This window comes from Acinonyx jubatus, chromosome E1, assembly GCF_027475565.1.
Source record: "Acinonyx jubatus isolate Ajub_Pintada_27869175 chromosome E1, VMU_Ajub_asm_v1.0, whole genome shotgun sequence".
Lineage (NCBI taxonomy): Eukaryota > Metazoa > Chordata > Mammalia > Carnivora > Felidae > Acinonyx > Acinonyx jubatus.
In genome coordinates, this window is record NC_069397.1 from 53860453 (window position 1) to 53878434 (window position 17982).

The following is a 17982-nucleotide window of genomic DNA, read 5'->3' on the forward strand; positions in this document are numbered from 1 at the left end:
GTGCTGAGCCTCTGCTTTCAACCCGTGATGCTGGGGCTCAAGGAAGAATGAGTGGATTTCTGCCCTATGCCCCAAGAATGTGTGTGCCCACAGTCCAGACAGGAGCTGGGGCTCTAATGTTGAGGGAATTCTGACTTCACACGGGCACTGGTGCTCACGTTGAAGTGACTGACTTTAAAGGATTAGCTTGTCTCTCTTTTTCAAGGAAATCAATAACACAGGGACAGGCCTGTCTTTTTCTTTCTCTCTCTCTCTCTTTTTTTCTAGGGAGCTGTCTCTGTATCTCATCCCGGGAATGGCCTCTTGTTTTTTGGTGTTTTCCATCCCCCTAGTCTAGCCCTTTCTAAATGAGATTCAGATTGTGCTGTCACTCATCCCATTACTGGGTCTCTCAAACTCCTGCCAAGGGACCCCGTGAGCCCCCCCAGCACCCCACCTGTCACCCACGGCCACTGCTGCCTGGGTGCAGCCTCCGGCCCATCCCCAGTGCCTGCCCAGCCGCTGCCCAGCATGGCTCCAGACCATGGTGATCGCTGCCCCCTGCCCCACCCCCAGCACGTTTGGGTGTTTGGCCCAAGCTTCCTCCCCCAGCTCAGTGAGAGGATTGTTGTTTTTGTCTTTAATGTGCTCTCAGGGACGTGGGTTTTGTCGGCTGGCTTTAAGCCAACCATCCATCACCCCCACATCCCGCCTCTGCCACAGCCAGCACGTGACACTCTGGGGGAGGGGATGACACCTAATGCCCAGCACTGCCTCCTCTGCGCTCCCCGTAAAAATACCAGGTGATGGGGGTTTGGATCACAAGATGGTGGGACTAGCTACTCCTGGACGGTCCCCACCATCCCTTGCCCAAGCCTCAGAGGCTGCTCGTTGCCATCGGTAGGGGTCCTGCGTTCTCTGTCCTCTTGGGTGAAGGGAACTTGCATCCTAGCTCCTGAGCCAGGTGAACTGCCCAGACCCTCCAGGTCACAGTGGCAGTTTGCGTGTCTCTCTGCCCCTGTTAGGGCGTCCCAGGTCTCTACCCCTGTATCTGTTGTCTGGGAAGTCACAAGTACGTGCTTACAAACACCACTTGCCCAGAGCAAGCTGCTTTGACTCCTGGGCACATGGGCAGATGTCAGACTGACTTGCCTGGATTCTTGTCCTTCTACCCTGCCCCATCCTCAGTTCAACCAGGGAGGTGCTTTGGGATGGGGTGGGGGGGGGAGTCATCCTGTGTGCCATAACCTGGCCACCCCACCCTCGCATACTCAGCTCCTAAGAAACCCCACTATCCAAAAGTCCAAAACAAACTGGGGGGGGGGGAATTATTTATTACAAAGTGCTCCCTTATTGTACAGAAGGACTCGCTGCAGGTTTCTCTTGAGTACTTGGTTTTCCTAGTGTGTATAAAATGTCATTCTGTGAAAACTAAGTATTTAGAAATAGAACTTTTAGAAGCCTGTCTCTTGTAAAGGGAGTATCCACGTGGTAACGTGCAAAGGTGCAGCAATCCAAAGCCCGGTGCTTGTGGAAGCAGGCAGACGTGGGGTTGGGGTGGACGTGAGCAGTCCACCTACGAGAGAGCTGGGGCTGTGCGCGCGCGCGCGCGCGCGCGCACACACACACACACACACACACACACACACACACACACACACACACACAGGCTGGGAAGCTTCTCAGGGCTTATAAGTGTATACCCACAGCCTGCACTCCTGCACAGGCCAATTTGGTTGGGAAACTTCCAAATAGGTCTCCATGGGGAGTGTTCATCCCCGCTGGGGACCTTCTGCACTGTGCTTTTTCAGGACCATTTTATCCACACTCCACGCTGATCCCAGGCAGCCTGAGCTTGGGCTTGAGCGCACCTTCTCTGTGAGTAGCATGAGCAAGAATGGACACCTGGTTCCTCACTCCGCAGGCGTCCTGGGCCGACCCTGTCACTGACCCCTGTGTGTGTTTTAATCCGTTCCCCTCAAGCTGCTCCGGACTGACCCCAAACACTGCAGCCCAGGCCGCCTCCGTGCTCCACATCCCCTCTGCTTCCCTTTCTGGACAAAGAACTAACAGTGACTTTGTATTCTCTGAGGAAACGTCCTGGTTGATTTCATACCTCCCACTCCCCTCCTGCCCCCTTTCCATCCCATTTCCCCCAGAAGTACAGGGAAAAAACTGCCATCTAGAACCCAGCAGCCCACCAGTGGTTTCAGAGGAAGATGGAATGTTCTTGAATATTTTGTGCTAACTAAACTGGAAACTGTACGTGCCAAACCGTTTCCACCTCCCGTCCTATGTCTGTGTCTCTCCGATGCTTTCGTTGCACAGAGAACCCTGGTACTCGGGACAGCCCTGCTGAGGTTCGTGGGGCTGTGCCTGCTCCCTGAGTGACGCTCACTCTCTGTTACAGGGTGTCTGTTGTGAGCAGAATTTGGTGTCTTTCTAAATAGCGCCCCAGGGCTCCACCAGTAATCGTTTAATTAAATAAAGCACTCATTCTAAAGTAATAACCGCGCTCCTCTGTGTTGCCGGCATCCCAGACAGCGGCGCTAGCCACGCAAGCTGCCGAGAATAAAAGTGTCTGTGGACATGTTCTCCAGACCGTAGGGCAGCCCAGCAGAGAAAAGCAGGAGCCAAGGAAGCCCAGAGGGTTTGCAGCCAGCAGAGAGATGCCTATGGCCCGGGCATGATGGGCATCAGGGGAGCTGAACAATTAGGGTGCATATTGATGACATCTGATTAATTAGCATGAGTCGTGGCTGTCTCATGGGTTGGCTGAGAGCAGACCAGGTACATTTTAATAAGCCTTCAAGTGCAAAGGGAGGTGCCGACGAGCGTGTTGCTGAGCAGATGCTTCGTGGTGAGTGTGAATCTGGAAGGAAGGGTCACAGAGCGCAGCAGGGCACAGTAAGTTTGGCTACAGGAAGAACCTCATCTAGCTACCGATTGAGACGTACTCTGAAAACCTTGACAAGAGGAGGCAAGATGCTGCCTGGCCAAGTGCTGGATGCCGACGGGGACCGAAAGGCCCCTGCCAGTCTGTGATGTGCACCCCCCACCACTGTAGGGAGGCTTTGCTCCACCCATGAGCCCCTAAGAACACTGTCCAGCTCTGTGCCTTCCCCCAGGTCAGGAGCATGAGCCTGAACTCTGTCTCAAAGTTTGGTTCCAGGAACCAACTTCAGGTACTTGTTAAAAATACACATTCCTGGGTCCTGCCCCAGGCCGAATGTAGCAGATCTAAGGCTACAGGGCCCAGGAATCTGCATTTTCAACCAGTTCTGCCGACAAGTCTGTGCATTCTCCCCTTTGAGAAATTCTACTGGCAGAGGACCTGTCACAATGGTAAATGGTCTTGCCAGCCCCCAGTGTCCCGGGGAGAGGCCTGCTCTGGTCGCCCAGGCTACAGCAGTGGAGGCAGTGGTCAGGGACTTCATGTGCCTTGCCTCTTCCAGGGAAAGACGATGGCCACACGTCCACAGGTCTCCAGCCTGATGTCACAAGTGACATACTGGAGTTGATGACTCACACACTTCCATGCAGACAGGGAACAGCATCACCCCTCTGATCAGACTGTTTTTAGACTCCGGGTGTCCCCAGGAGAAAAGGGCTCCAGCAGCGTCCCTTTGCTAGTGGCTTCTTTGTTGATCCCGGGGCCAGCAGATTCCCCTGGGTCCCTATGGATGGTGTTCTCAGCTTCCTCTTAGAGCCCATAGCATGCCAACCCCATGGAGAGGCCTTTACTCTGACCATCAACTGGGGGGAAGCTGGAGATGTTAGTGTGATTTCTTATGCCCAGTTGGACAGAGCTTGTTAGCCAGCTTGATGCCCTGTCTCCCCTCCTTCCCCACCTCCAAGGTTACTCAGTGTCGGCAAAGAATCCTGCTCCCTAATCTGTCTATTTCGAGGTCTGACGTCAGCAGAGAAGGGGTGGAGCCAGCTTGGCCTGTGCTCCTCTCTGCAGGGCTCCCATGTTCTGGGCACCTGACTTCCTTCCCTCCCTCCCCTCCAGCTCCAGCACGGAGCATTCCCACCACCATCCGCTCTTCCCACACAGAGACAAGTGGGAAGAGTGGAACGGGGAAGGGAAGGCGCCAGGAGCACCCGCAGCCGTCACCTGGCGCCTCTCGTCGAGTGCCACACAAACGCCAGGCAGTTGAGGTGGCAGAGGGCAATGGCTCAGCCTCTTCATGTCCTCAGGACAGGGACACCCAAAGCAGTCGGGTTCCAGCTCGTTACTAGAGGCGCTAACAGCTCTGCGTTAGCTCAGCTCTAACGTCCATGAGGTGCATGTACCAGCCAGTGAAAGTCAACTTAACTCCCAACAGAATCAGGTGGTTGGGGGTGTGGGTGCTTTTCTCCAAAAAGAGAGAGACTCCCATCTCTGTCACTCGCCACAGAGTCCACCTGTTCCCCTCGAGTCCTCTTGCTCTTAGGACCAGTTGACCCCCAGCCTGGCCCTGACAGCTCTTTCCAGGCCCTGGGTCACGTGGCCAAGCCAGACACGTTTCTCCAGTTTTCTCACGCGTGAGGCAGAGCACAGCCCTGGGGGAAGTAGTGCCGTGGACCCGTCATCTCCCCTTCCCTGACATCCAGCGTAAACATACCAAGACCAAGAGCAGGTCTTGAATCTCCGTGGAGAGATTTCAAGTGGCTAAAAAGTGAGAACCGGTAAACCAAGCCTGCAGTGAAGGAGAAGTTAACATCTTGGCATCTGCTCACTCACGCTGGCTCCCGAGAGGCTCACCAGAAGGGCCTAGGTGGCACTGTTACCCATTTAGCACCGTGGCCCACTGGCCAGGATATCCCTGCTGTGCCTTCTGTCTTCTGCCCCCAGAACTTACAGTTCAAATGAGTACAGTCCCTTTTAAGCCTTGTCCCATTAGGACAGAGAAGAGTCTTCCCCGGGGTGCTCAGGGGAGCCTGGAGCTGGGGCACAGGAGGCAGTGCTCAGCCCCAGCCCCAGCCCCAGCCCCGCAGTGCTGGCCCAGCCACCTCTAGGCACAAGGATTGCCCCAAGGCCATGGAGCTTTTCTGTTGTTTTATTCTCCTAATGTTAGTTGTAGGTAGACGTGGCTGTCCTTTCCCAGCTTAAAGCCTGTTCAAAGTTCCTCTCCACAAGGCAACATTTACACTCCTTTACGTGATGTGGTCTGCTCCATTCTCCTTCTGGAACCTTCTCTCTCATCTCTGCCCCACACTCACCGGCCATTGTCCTCCAGAGACGCTGGGTGCTTACATGACTCCATGCCCATCACGTGCCTTTCCCTTGCTTCAGAGTCTGACAAGCACTTATTCATTGGAAGCTGCACTCCACTGTCTCCTTTGAAGTCATGTGGCCATTACTCTCCCCACCCCCCAAACCGCTGCCATGGCAATAATTGGACTTTTGTGTGTATTCAGGTACTGGGTCTCACTGTAAGCATCTCGAGGTCAGGGCTGTGCTCGATCCACACATCTGGAGCCAGCATGGGCCTCACAGAGGGCAGTTGCTCTATGAACATCTGAATGAGCGAGAGCACTCAGGTGTGTGGGGCCACTGCTGGGTCTGTGGCCAGCACTGGCCCAGTCCCTCCATAAGCCCTTGGGGCTACTGATGCCCGTGGCTCATCACGGCTGGCAGCCACCACTCCCACGAGAAATTCCACACCCAGCGGGCTTCTCCTTTCCCAAAGGCGCGGGTCAGCTTCTGTGCCTCGCTGCCAGGACAAAGAGACCCCTCAGCGTGGCCTTAGGGGCACCCTGTCTTTGGGGACTGAAGGCAGAGGGGGACAATCAGGAGCTGTCCACATGCCAGGAGGTCTAGGGTAGCTCACCCATCACCGCCACCTCCTCTTTGGCACCTGAAATGCAAGCAGTGAAGTGTTGGGACGGTGCCAGCTCCAGAGGCAGGTCTGTTTCTCTAGGCAGAGCCCCCAGCCTTCCTCCCGCACGCCCTCTGTCCCACCTGCCTCCTTGTCATCACTGTCCTTAAAGCCCTCCCAGTCCAAGGTCAGGCCTCTCCATTTTCTCACCTGGGCAGGTGGGTGCGGACCCATCTCTCTCGTGCTCGTGAGAAGCCACGCTGCCCTTAATAAGCCCGGATGGTGTATGATCATTAAGTGAGTGACTGTGTGGGTTTTCCACAATATTTATCTTTCCTCCCCCCAAACCACAAGGGTTGCAGTTCTGGCACCAAATCCTTGGAACTCTGCCCACCCCCAGGCACCATCTGGCTTCTGAGCTGAGGAAGAGACAGCACAGGCATGCAGGCCTGTCCTCCAGCGGGGCTGAGGCGAGCAGCGGCCGTGCCAGGCTGACCCCACTGGACCGGACCGGCCCTCTCCCCGCCCCCCACCCAGGAGGCAGCTTTGCAGGGGTGGGGGGGGGGGTTGTGGAGAGACTTTCTCTAGGGCATAATCAGGGGAGGCAGTAAGTGTCCTAAAAAAGGGGACCGGCCTCGAGTACACACAGCCTGAGTTCTGATCTGATCGTTGCTGTGAGGTCTAGACAAGCTGTTTTGCCCCCCTTTTCCTCAGTCTTCTGGAGGGGAGCCAGTAACCAATTCACGGGGTGTCGGGGTCAGGAAGAGGTCTTCGATGGAAGCTGCTGTTGTGTGAGCACCCAGGATGTGTTCAGTGGTGGCAGTTCTTTCGCCTTCAAGGAAAAGCCTTCTCTGGGTGACGGGTCAGCCTCCCAGGACATATCCAAGGCTCCGGTGTGAGAGCAGCCTTTCCGTGGTCACAGCCGTTCCCCCTGCCAACAGCATCCCCTCCAAACCCGGTTCCCGACCATCTCCCAACGAGGGGCTTGGGCCAAGGCAGGGGACACCTGACCAGGTATGTGGGGCTTGTCCCAATTCCAGAGGCCGGGGCAGGGGATCACGACGCAGTGGTGGAGATGCCTGAGAGCCACGGCATGCCTTCTAGAAAGATGACCGTCCAGTGGCGGTCACAGCACGTGAGTCGTTTCCCGGGGGGTGCACAGCCAGGCCTCCCGGTACTGAGGGAGCCCTGCCATGGGTCGTGACCTTTGTCTCCCAGGTAGCTCTTTGAACCACACGTCTTTAGCACAGAGTTCAGCAGCCAGGCTCCTCAGTGAGACATCATGCTGCTTGACGATTGAAACTTGGAATGAGTTTCTTGATCTTTGTTTTTTGCCATCCATGGGTTCAGGAGGAGATGCGGTTTTTTTTCCCCTCTCTTTCTTTCTTTTGCCTCCCAGAGGGAAAACCGTAAACACAGGTTACAGACCTCAGGTCCCTAACTAAGAATTTCTGTTTCATCGAAGCAGGGCAGGGGCTGTTTAGGGCAGAGGGTTCAGAGAAGGACGTTATCTGGGTCCTTTTCTGCATCTGCCTTATTTCCAGTTGCTTTGAGAAAAAAGCCGAAGATTTGGAGCAGGGGACATGGAAATGCTTTCAACTGTCAGTCACAGGCGGCTTTTCACTTGGTGTGTTTGGGGACTAACCCGGAGCAGGAAGTGCCTTGTGAGCACCCTGGCTGTCTCCAGGCTGACGGTGCTGGGAACCCAGGGAACAGCGTCACCCAGGCTCCTCAGGTGTTGGCCAGGGGTGGTCCAGGGGTGCTGGGGACAGCCCTGTGTGCCCGCCCTCGGAGCTGGCGTGGAAGGTCCTGTCCCGGAGCGCTCGTCCTTTGCAGCCTGTGTTGTGGCTGTCACTCTCCTGCTGGCCTCCAGCAAGCCATTCCCTGAGCTCTCAGTCCGGAGCTTCTCCTCTGTTCTCTTCCGTGCCGGCCCCAGCATGCCTCTGGGAGGGGGCATGCTGGGCTTGTGACAGCTGGAGCTGTCTGCGTGTGCAGCCTTGGGAGCAGCGCCCCCATCCATGGTTTCTCCTGGAAGTCATTCTCCCAACCCCCCACCCCCATATCGAGACAAATCCTGTTTCCCCAGTATCTCAGCAAAAGTTGTTCAGGTGTGACCTCACTGGCCAGCCTCCTGCTCTGCGGGGAAGGTGCCCCAGAGTCTCCCCGTCTTCTCAGTTGACCAGCAGAGGGACAAGGCTTTCCTCCTGATCCTGGTCTGATCGGCTGCGGTGTCGGTTTGGTTACCTGCCTCTGTCCTGTAGCTCAGGGGCCGCGTGAGGACGCCCTGAAGAGTCTTTACCTTTGGGCCCGTTATTGCCTTTGCTTGGGGCCCGGCATCTTCCAGCAAGTACACACTTGACTTTTGGCGGGTATTGCGTGTCTCCACACTCACTCATTCTGAGTGGGGCTGACTTGTTTGACGGGAGTGGACTTGGTTTTCTGCTGCAGGGTGTCGTGAGGTGATAGCCGGAGAAGAGCGTGTGCTCTAGGAACACACACTGTTTTAGAGTCCTTGGGCATCAGCTCTCCATTTTTATTTTCAGGCATTACCTGAGTCTGCAATCTCTCGATCCCTTCTAGGTGAGGATTTGGGAGGGTGGGGTGGCGCAGGGACAGTAAGATGCAGCACGTTCTGGGGCGGGGGGGGGGGGGGGGGGGGCGTTGGGCCGATGCGCATCTGTGCTGTGGGTGGCCAGGTGTGCTGAAAGAGGCATCCGGCCTCCAGCTGGCTCTATGACTCGTTCTCCACCGAGTAATGGTTGGGCGAAGGTTGGCCGCATCCCCATTGTGGTTGGGCTGGTGTCTGAAATGCAGCAGCCTGTCCCGGCAGAGCCCTCTCCCACAGCGAGGCTCCACAGGTGCTGCTCTGGGCCAGCCCCTCGTGGAGCTGGGCCTTTGGAAAGTGGCCGCTCGGAGTTTCACGTGAAAACACCGATCCTTCTGTGGAACCCAGACGCCCTCCTCTAGATGGTGCGTCTCATCGCAGGGTTTTGGCAAGTGAGCTGTGATAATGGTTCCTTGGGCTTGACCACGGGGGCCTCTGCCTGTTGTCAGGCGCTCTCCGTCCTCTGCGTGATGGCTGATCCTTTCTGTCTGGTTCGGAAGAACTTGAACTCCCCCACAGAGGACTTGGACCATTACTAAACTCGGGCACAGGAGTAGTAGTGACCTGACGTTCTTTGGCTGGAGGTCCTCACTTGGGCTCTGTTTGTAGTCCCCCACCTGGGGTGTCTGGTGGACTGATAAGCGTGGGTGCAATAACACGGTTGGGTGCCGATACTCTTGGGGTCAGATGGCCAGTGCTGACGTTTGTTGAACACCTGTGCACACGTGATGTGCTTTGAGAAGTTCATTAATGCTCCAGGGTCTCAAGGTTAGCCAGGGCAGTGTCAGGATGCTAACACCTGCCCTGCGCACGTGGCCCTGAAACCTGTGGTCCCCCCCGGCGGTCCCTCGCTGACTCCAGGCTCCCCTCCTTTTTGCGGATAAATCTCCAGACATTGTCATTCAAGTTGAGAAAATAAAAACTCCCAAACCAAAATGTTCACAGCCACTTGAGAAATAAAAATAGAATCCTTGAACATTTCTTCATGCACTTCAAGGACGCCTGGAAAGTTCACTTCCCGTTTAGGGATGGGTTCATGCTGTGTTCTCATTAACCCCAATTAACTCTTAACCCCTAGCACCCTGGAACAAAGACGGCCCTGTAAGCTGGGCGTTCATTTCTTTTATCATTAGAGATAGCCTCCTGGATCAGTTCAGAGCTCCGCTGTGCCCCCAGCGTGGCCCTGCCTTTGCCTGAGCCAGCAGTCCTGAGCCCTGCTCATGCCAACACCACGCCCCTGGTCAGCCCTGCGTGTTGAGGGCAGACTAGGCAGTATGTCACCATTCCCCTTCAAGACTTGTTACTTGTCACTTCTGCTACACTAACAGAGAAATCAAGCCCCCACCCACCTACCCCAAAAAGGCTCCAGATGGATCAGCTAGTCTTTTATGTTGAAACTCTGGGAGCTTGGGGTCCCTGGGTGGCTCAGTCGGTTGAGCCTCTGACTCTTGGTTTTGGCTCAGGTCATGATCTCACAGTTCATGGGTGTGAGCCCTGCATCAGGCTCCACACTGACAGTGCAGAGCCTGCTTGGGATTCTCTCTCCCCCCACCTCACTCTCTGCCCCTCCCCCACTCATCCTCCCTCCGTCCCTCTCTATCCCTCCCCCTCTCTAAATAAATGAATGAAACAAACTCCGGGTGCTGATGGGTGAAGTGCAGAGGAAGCTGCTGATACCTGAATCCTCGTGGAAGCTCTATCTCACTGCCCTGTGGGAGCTACAAGCAGATGAGCCCCAAAGACCTCATTTTTTTTATACTAAATATAATTTATTGTCAGACTGGTTTCCATACACCCCCCAGTGCTCATCCCAACAAGTGCCCTCCTCAATACCCATCACCCACTTTCTCCTCTCCCCCATCCCCCGTTAACCCTCAGTTTGTTCTCAGTATTTAAGTCTCTTATGGTTTGCCTGCCTCCCTCCCTCTCTGTAACTTTTTTCCCCCTTCTCCTCCCCCATGGTTCTCTGTTAAGTTTCTTTCTCAGGATCCACATATGATTGAAAACATATGGTAACTGTCTTTCTCTGCCTGACTTATGTCACTCAGCGTAATACCCTCCAGTTCCATCCACGTTGCTGCAAGTGGCCAGATTTCATTCTTTCTCACTGCCAAGTAGCATTCCATTGTATATATAAACCACATCTTCTTTATCCGTTCGTCAGTTGATGGACATTCAGGCTCTTTCCATAATTTGGCTATTGTTGGCCCTCACTTTTAAAGGAACTAAATAACCCTGCAGGCACTCAGGGAACTGGCCCATCGAGCAGGTCTCCCGGCCGCCACCTCGTCCGTATTTGTAGGAGCCTCAGCCAGGTTGCCCCACCTTCCTCAGCTCCATGCTTCCTCTCGACCCCAGGAGCCAGAGAACACCGCAGAAGCATCACCTTCATGCTTCGCTGGAACTGCTGGCTTCCTTGACCATTTGGCCTTCGTCCCCTCGGGATGCTGCCCCTTTGCTTATGTCTAGGTCGGGGGACAGAGCCCTCCCCAGCTGGATTGACAGTCAGCTGTCTGCTTCTCTGCTAGGTTTCCTCCCCACCCCTTGTCACAGGAGGTAATTGGTGCATCCATCTTTGTCCCATGGACTTGCTCACAGGTTCTTAGGACATTTGTTCTGTATGGTGGCCGTCGCTTCGGCACCTTGTTCTCTCCTGTCTTCCCTTTCCCCCCTGAACAGCACGCCCTCTCCCCCCACCCCCCGCCCCTGCTCTTGTTTGGAGGGGAGTGAAGTGGACTAGGGGTGCTGTTGAAGTTCACCCAAGTTTAAGTTCCGATCAGAAGCTGCGGTCCGCCGCGCCTCTTCCCAGCAGGAGAAGAAGTGACAGCAAACAGGATGTGGGGCTTTAATTTTGTTTTGTAAGAGAAGGACTGGTGAGTAGCCATCTGTGACAGGCAACTCTGAGTCTGCAGTCTCCCAGAGGTGGGCAGGGAATGAGTCGTTTCCTCGACGACCTTTAGGTTTCTGGCATAGGTTTCTTCTCGGATGTCACCCCTTCTGAGGGGCCAGGCAGATTCACAGAGTGGTCACAGCCCCCTGGGATCCGAGCCCCTTCATTGCTGGGGTCCAGGGAGGTGTGGCTGACGGAGGGCAGCCGAGAGCCCCAGGCTCTTCTCAGAGGGGCCTTTTCTCCTTGTTAGGGCTGAATATCCTTCTCTTTTGAAACCAGTGGGTACTCTCAGAGCAAACACTGTTTTAATTTGCTCTTCCTAAATCAGAGTATGTTGATTTCACAGCTCTTTGGGGAAGATAATTTTTTTTTTCCCTGACACCGTAAACCGCTCTCAGGCAGAGGGGGTTACTTGCCCGCCCGTGCGCCGTGCACTCTGCTCAGATGCTGCCAGTGGCAGGAGGGACCGGTGGAGGGTACGAGGCAAGTCAGCAAGGCTGGGGTTGCCTCTTCTTCCACTGCAAGGTAACACCTGTCCACCAGCCGCCGCCGCCTCCAAATTCACCATATTCTGCAGATGCTCACTGGGCATCTCACGTGTGCCAAGCCTTCCTAGGTATTGGGGCGAACAGGGACACAGTCCTTGCCATCATGGTGCTGGTACTCTGCTGGGGGTGGGGGCGATGTGTGCACAAAATCAACCCATGAGAAAGGAGCAACTCAGAACCTACCAGAATTCGGTAATGTGGTACTGACTGTGCATTTGGTAATCCAGGCAAGGGCCCCAGGGAGGAAGAACTTGTGGAGGAGACTGGCCCCCCAGCAGAGCTTCGAAGGTGATGGGAGTGAGGGGGGTGGAAAGGGGAGTTCTGTGCCAGCAGGTGGAATCACGAGGGTAAAGGCATGAGGCTGAGTAGTGTGATGTGGGGATAGGAGATGCTGGAAAGACGGCCCAACAGGATGCGGCATGCAGGGATCGCTGCGGTTGGGACAGGGTCAGGAGACTTCCGCTCCTCACCCCCCCCCCCCACCACTTTCGTACTGTCTGCACACCTCCCTGGTCCCTCAGCCCCCTCATTGCTAAAATGAGGCATCGTCACCTGCCTGGTGACCTCACAGATGGCCGGGAACAGGACACGAGACCGCACGTGTGAGCACTTTGTTTTTTGCTGTTGTTTTTTTAATGTTTATTTTTGAGAGAGAGAGAGAACGCAAGCAGGGGAGGGGGCGGAGAGAAAGAGAGGAACAGAGGATCAGAAGCAGGCTCTGCGCTGACAGAAGAGAGCCCAACTTGGAGCTCGAACTCACGAACCGTGAGATCATGACCTGAGCCGAAGTCTGAAGCTTAACCGACTGAGCCACCCAGGCGCCCCCACATGCGAGTACACTTTGCAAAGCGCCACGAACCTGCGGCATCAGGGAGTGACGTCTCACAGGGCAGCGCGGACATGAGGCAGTGGTTGACGGGACAGAACACGGCAACCAGATGTAGGAACAGCCTTTTGAGTGGAACCAGCAGCAGCTTCCAACATCCACGTGGTTTCCCTGACCAGCTAACCCTGCAGAGGATTTGGGCCCGGGGAGATGGCAATCAGGCTGCCGTGCTTTTGTGCTCCTGCACCAACGCACCCACTCCTGCCTCCCCATCCCATACACTTGGCAAAGGACATGACCTGCAGCCAGTCCTGGGCTCGTTCTGTGGGCAAAACAAGGTGGAGCCTTTCCTCTGTGAGTGGGTTGTGGAGTTAGAACTCAAGACAGCAGAGGCAGGTGGTGAGTGTGGCTCAGCCTCGGCCACTCCGACTCGAGGGTTTCTGAGGCAAAGACCCGCTGTCTTGAGTGGCGGGTGTTTTCTCCCATTCCGTGGCTGAGGCCTGGCTGCTCAGATAGCTCCGAACCACTCCCCGCAGGACGGTGGCGGCCTGAGGTAGCGGGTAGCCTTCAGTTCCCGGACGCCAGCCAGCTCGTGCGGGCATGAGCATCTGGGCTTCGGGGTCTCAGCAGAGCCACCGTCCTGTGCTGGGAATCCTTAAGTGCAGCCCACACCAGCCTTTCCCACGTCCCTCAGACTGGTTTTAAGGAGGGGATTCCCTTCCCGCCTCTCGCAGGCCGAGGGCTGGGTCTCTGTTCCCTGGTCCTTGGGTCTCATTTCTGGAGGAAATGTGTCACCTCCTGCCAGCCCGGTCCTCTGGGGTGTGCACAGTCGGGTCAGCCCTCCCGTGGGGGGCACCGTGCCCAGCACTGTGGGAACGTGGATGTGCAGGAGCGACAGCTGCTACCCTGGCGGAGCCAGAGAGGACCCCTGGGGGAGGAGGCATGGCTGATTCCAGGGAGGGGAAGCGGAAGACAACAGCTGGGAGCAGGAGTGGACTTTGGACTGGGACCAGGAGTAGAACTTGGGCCAGCAGAAGCGGAGCTTGCCGAGCAAAGGCCCGACGGCTGGAGGCTCTGGGCACATCAGACTCGCAGTGCAGCCTGGGACTGCTGGCTAATAGGTTCTGGGGGCAGTGTCTTCAGAGACAAGGTTGAAAAAGATGGCTGGAGCCAGATCATGGGCCACTGGACTTTGTCATCTCCAAGATGACAAGCCCTTGAGAATTGCACAAGAAAGATGCAGGTGTGGCTGGGGCTGAGTGTGGGAGATGACACTGGCACCAGCTGGCTCTGGGCCCAGGAGGGAGAGGACAGGGTCAGAAGGATGGGGCAGATTCCCCGAGGGATCGTCCTGAACTCTCCCCAGCCCTTTGCCTACCTGATTCCTCTTACTTTAGGTATCATTTTGTCTGTGACGTTCACCTGGGTGCCCCCACCACAGCCCCACCCACACAAGGTCAGGGGCCCATGCTGTATGCTCCGCTTCCCCTCCAGGATGGTGACAAATACATTCCTGTGGTTTTAAGCCACCAAATTACAGTAGTCACGAGGCACTAGCACAGAGTAAGGAAGGAGTGAGGGGTTGTTGGAAGTTTGGAGCTGGCACAACTGGAGGTGAGTGATGTGCTTAACCTGTATGGGGGACACAGAAGGGAGGTGAGTGATGTGCTTAACCTGTATGGGGGACACAGAAGGGAGGTGAGTGATGTGCTTAACCTGTATGGGGGACACAGAAGGGAGGCAGTCGTGTTACCTTTGGAGTGCCAACAGGACACTGGAAGAGCCATGCCCAAACGTTGCTGGGGCTTCATTAGCAGCGTGAACTGCCTTGCGTCCATCCAGACTGGCAAGGTTGCCGTGGGGCCTTAGGTGCACATTTAAACTCACCGACCCCAGAAGAGACCCGAGCGGCCCCCATTGCACCGTCTCAGGTCTGTCTCAGACCTTTTTTCCCAGTGGCCAGTTTGAAGATTTAGTTAGAAACCAGAGAATGGTTCTTTATTTTTTTCTTTTTACAAAACGCATCTGTCTGCAGCAGTTGGTGTCTCTGCCTCCTGTGATGAGTCGGGCTCGGAGAGTCCTTGAACAGATTCTGAGTTTGAACTGATCAATGGCATTTGGGGGTTGGACACTTGCTCAGGAGCCAGCTAATTCATAATGTCATGTGGGCTAGACCAGAAGACCCAAGAGGATAGGCTGTCTTTTGGCTTTTTATCTCTTCTTTTTGAAAAAGGAAACGGAAAACAGAAGGCGCCACGCTTGGCTGTTCAGCATTCAGAGATGAACTCTGTCCCCGCTAGACCATGGGAACACGGGGGCTGTTTCTCCTCCCACGCCCCCTTTCCTCCCAGAGACCGGGCAGCCTCACGGCGGTGTCCTTTCCGGCTCTGGATGCCGGCCCCTGCGGGCGCCGAGTCTGGCTCTAACTAATTTGCAGAGGACACCTGTTCCTTAATTAGCCCAGCCTGTGCTGTGTGTCTCGTCTGCCCCCCCCCCCCCCCCACCGACGCGTGAGCTCGTCGCCACTCGAGGGCTGCTGTGTGGCGGTCCGTGCGCTTTTGCCCTGTGCTTCCCGAGCGATGCCGTCAGTCTGTGCTCCTGAGCGCTGGAGGAAACCACATCCCAGCCGCCGTCCCCGCCGTGGGTGTCACAGCTGTTGACCGGGTCTTCCAGAAGAAACCCTCGCTGCCAGTCCCCACTGCGGTCCCTAGACCGGATGTGGGAGTGCCAGGCAGGTGTGGACCCTCATTCCGCGCCCGGCTAGACTCCCGTTCCCCATCACGCAGATGGCACCTCGCGCACACTTCCTACTCGACCTTTTTGGGATGTGGCTGTCTGCTTAATGTGTTTAACTAGAGGGAAGCTCTCAGGTGGGCTGGGATCCCACCCTGCAGGGTGTTGTTAAACCTTGTCCTCATGCAGAAAGTGGATGGTGGTAGATAGCTGCCGGGGAGGGGGCTCTAGCATCTGGGGAGGGACCTGTGCAGGCTGCAGTAGCAAGATTCCCTGCCCGTCATCGTGGGGGCTGGTTCTCCTGCACCGCCCTGCCCCCTGGCTTTACATAGCAGAGCCCTCTAAAAGCCATTCCTTAGGCTTCAAAGATGAGATCTGGCCTCCCATGTAGCCCCCCCCAGAAAACATCCAGCGTGTCCAGTGGGCATCACAGGTCAGAGGTGGAGTGCCCACACCTGCCTGGATGTGCCAGGAGTCCAGTTTGGGGCAGGTCACGGTTATTTGGAGACATTTGTGGCAAGTGGCTTTGTCGATAATTCCTCAAGACTCTCCCTCTCAGCCTTCAAAAAAGAAATTCTGTTGAAGTTTCCCTAAAGTGGTTATTTTCCAAAACGCTGGGCTGATGCTGCTGCAAAAGCCGGCTTGCTCTGCGGGGCTGGTGATTCTGCCTCACTGAGTCCTGGCCTGCAGGGGCCACCGCCCCCCACCCTGCCGTGTTCCCCCCTCTCTGCTCCTCCCCCCCAGCACCCCTAGCCTAATGGCAATGCTTCGCCTCCTCCTGACAGAAGCAGAGCTGGCTGCAGGCCCCCAGCAGAAAGCCCTTTCCAGAAGTCTCCCAGCCCTGGAGCCCTCCTAGAGGCCTTGTTCCCCAGCTAATTAGAGCCTTCTCCTTAAGCACTACTTTAGTCTTTGGTGTCATTCATTCTCACAGTGATAATGGACTTGGATAAGAGGTCACAGCTTCTCCCACATCCTGCCCTCCTTGGGGTTGGGGGTGGGGGAGGGACGGGCACAGCCCCCCTTCCGCCAGCGCCCGCCTGCCTGTCACCCTGTCACGGGGGGAGCCAGGGAGCCGGGGACTGGCCGCCAGGCTGAGCAGCTGTGATATCTTCACCCAGATCACAGGGCCAGAGCCTGACTCCCCAAAGCGGGCCCTGCTCCCCACATTCGGGCCTCTGCCGCCTGCCGCACCTCTGGCGAGTGTCATTAGCATTAACGTGATAAAATGGCGCAGTGTAAATGTTAATAAGGTCTGATGCCTCTGCTGCTTCCGAAGTGGCAGATTGGAAATGGTCCCATCATCATAACTCCAACCAGCAGCTTTTAATTCTCTGCTCCCCGAGCATCCAATTTGGCAGGAAATCCTAACCTTCCCTCAGCCCCCAGCCCAGCTCTGCTGTGCCAGGTTTTACCCCCATTTTCTTTTGCACAGAGGGTTCAGATTTCCCCCAGACTGGTTTTCTAAGACAGAGCTTGATTTCTTTTTTTTCTTAATTTCTTTTCCCTGTTCTCCAAAGGGAAAGAGAACTGAGCCCCACACTCATCTCCCAGTTTTCCCGGCTGTGGCCCGTTCTCTTCTTGGTCCAGGACGTTCCTCTGAGAGATTTGCCCTGGAAGCCACTGGCTCTGGCTCTCCAGGTTTTCCCTTCTCTTTAAGTTATAAACATTGCTGATTAACGACATCCTGATGACTTCTTTCCTCTGAAGCCTTCAGAACGGTGTTGTCTCCACAGCGCTGTGTTGTCAGGGCCCCTGTGTCCCGTCCTCCCCAGTCCTTTCTTTCCAGTAGACTCTGGGGGCCTGAGGCACACCTGGGCTTCCTTTCAGATCTTCATCTCCCTGTCGTCTCACACCGAATTGGTTTTCGTGCCCAGCTGTGTGCCTGGTCCAGGAGCCCTCAGCGTTTGTTGAAGAGAAGTAGCCGACAATGTCCCTGGGTTGTCGCCTGGGGCTAGCCCAGAAGGTAGTCTCTGGACGGGAGGCACGAGGAACGGCTGACGGCAGGGCTCTGGATTTCTGTTGCACCCAGGGGAATGCACCATGTGATGCTGTTTGCCACCAGGGAGCCTCGTGGGTCCAGGTGCCCACCGCGGGCAGAGGCTGCGTGGGCGGCGTGTCCTTCCCACACGTGCACCCAGCCCCTTCACCCCCTCATGCTAGTTTTTGTCATTACAGGCTGTCTTCACTCTCCTCCTTGGACCCTTCACCTTCTTTGACGTCCAGAAGACCAAGTACCTGCAGATCCTGACCTCCCTGATGAGATGGGTTGGTGAGTGAGAAACGTCTCGAGTCTGTCCTTTCTCCCCTTGCCCTTCCCTTACCCGTTCCGAGAGTGTGTGAACCCTGGCGGCATAGCTGGAATGTGGCACAGGTTCCTTGGGCTCTTAAAGGCCAAGAGGATGCAGGGACTCTGCCCACCTTTTCAGTAGTGTGGAAATACAGTACCGACTTCAGGATCACATAGTGGGGACAGAGCCAGAGCTAAGCCCAGCCTTTTTCACACACCCACGTGCGCCGCCCCCCCCCCCCCCCCCCCCACCCAAAACCCACAGGCTGGGCCAAGGCTCCTACACTCCCGGGTCTGTCTCTGCTCCCTC

The 17982-nt window shown here is 56.0% G+C and overlaps 1 protein-coding gene across 3 annotated transcripts in view; it reads left to right on the forward strand.

The window, feature by feature from the left end:
- TMEM104 (transmembrane protein 104) overlaps nucleotides 1-17982 on the forward strand; it is a 58669-nt gene that overhangs the window by 22959 nt on the left and 17728 nt on the right. For all 3 annotated transcript variants that reach the window (XM_027052385.2, XM_027052387.2, XM_027052386.2), the window contains exon 9: nucleotides 17561-17654. In XM_027052385.2, the coding sequence (XP_026908186.1) occupies nucleotides 17561-17654 (94 nt within the window). The remainder of the gene's footprint in view (nucleotides 1-17560; nucleotides 17655-17982) is intronic.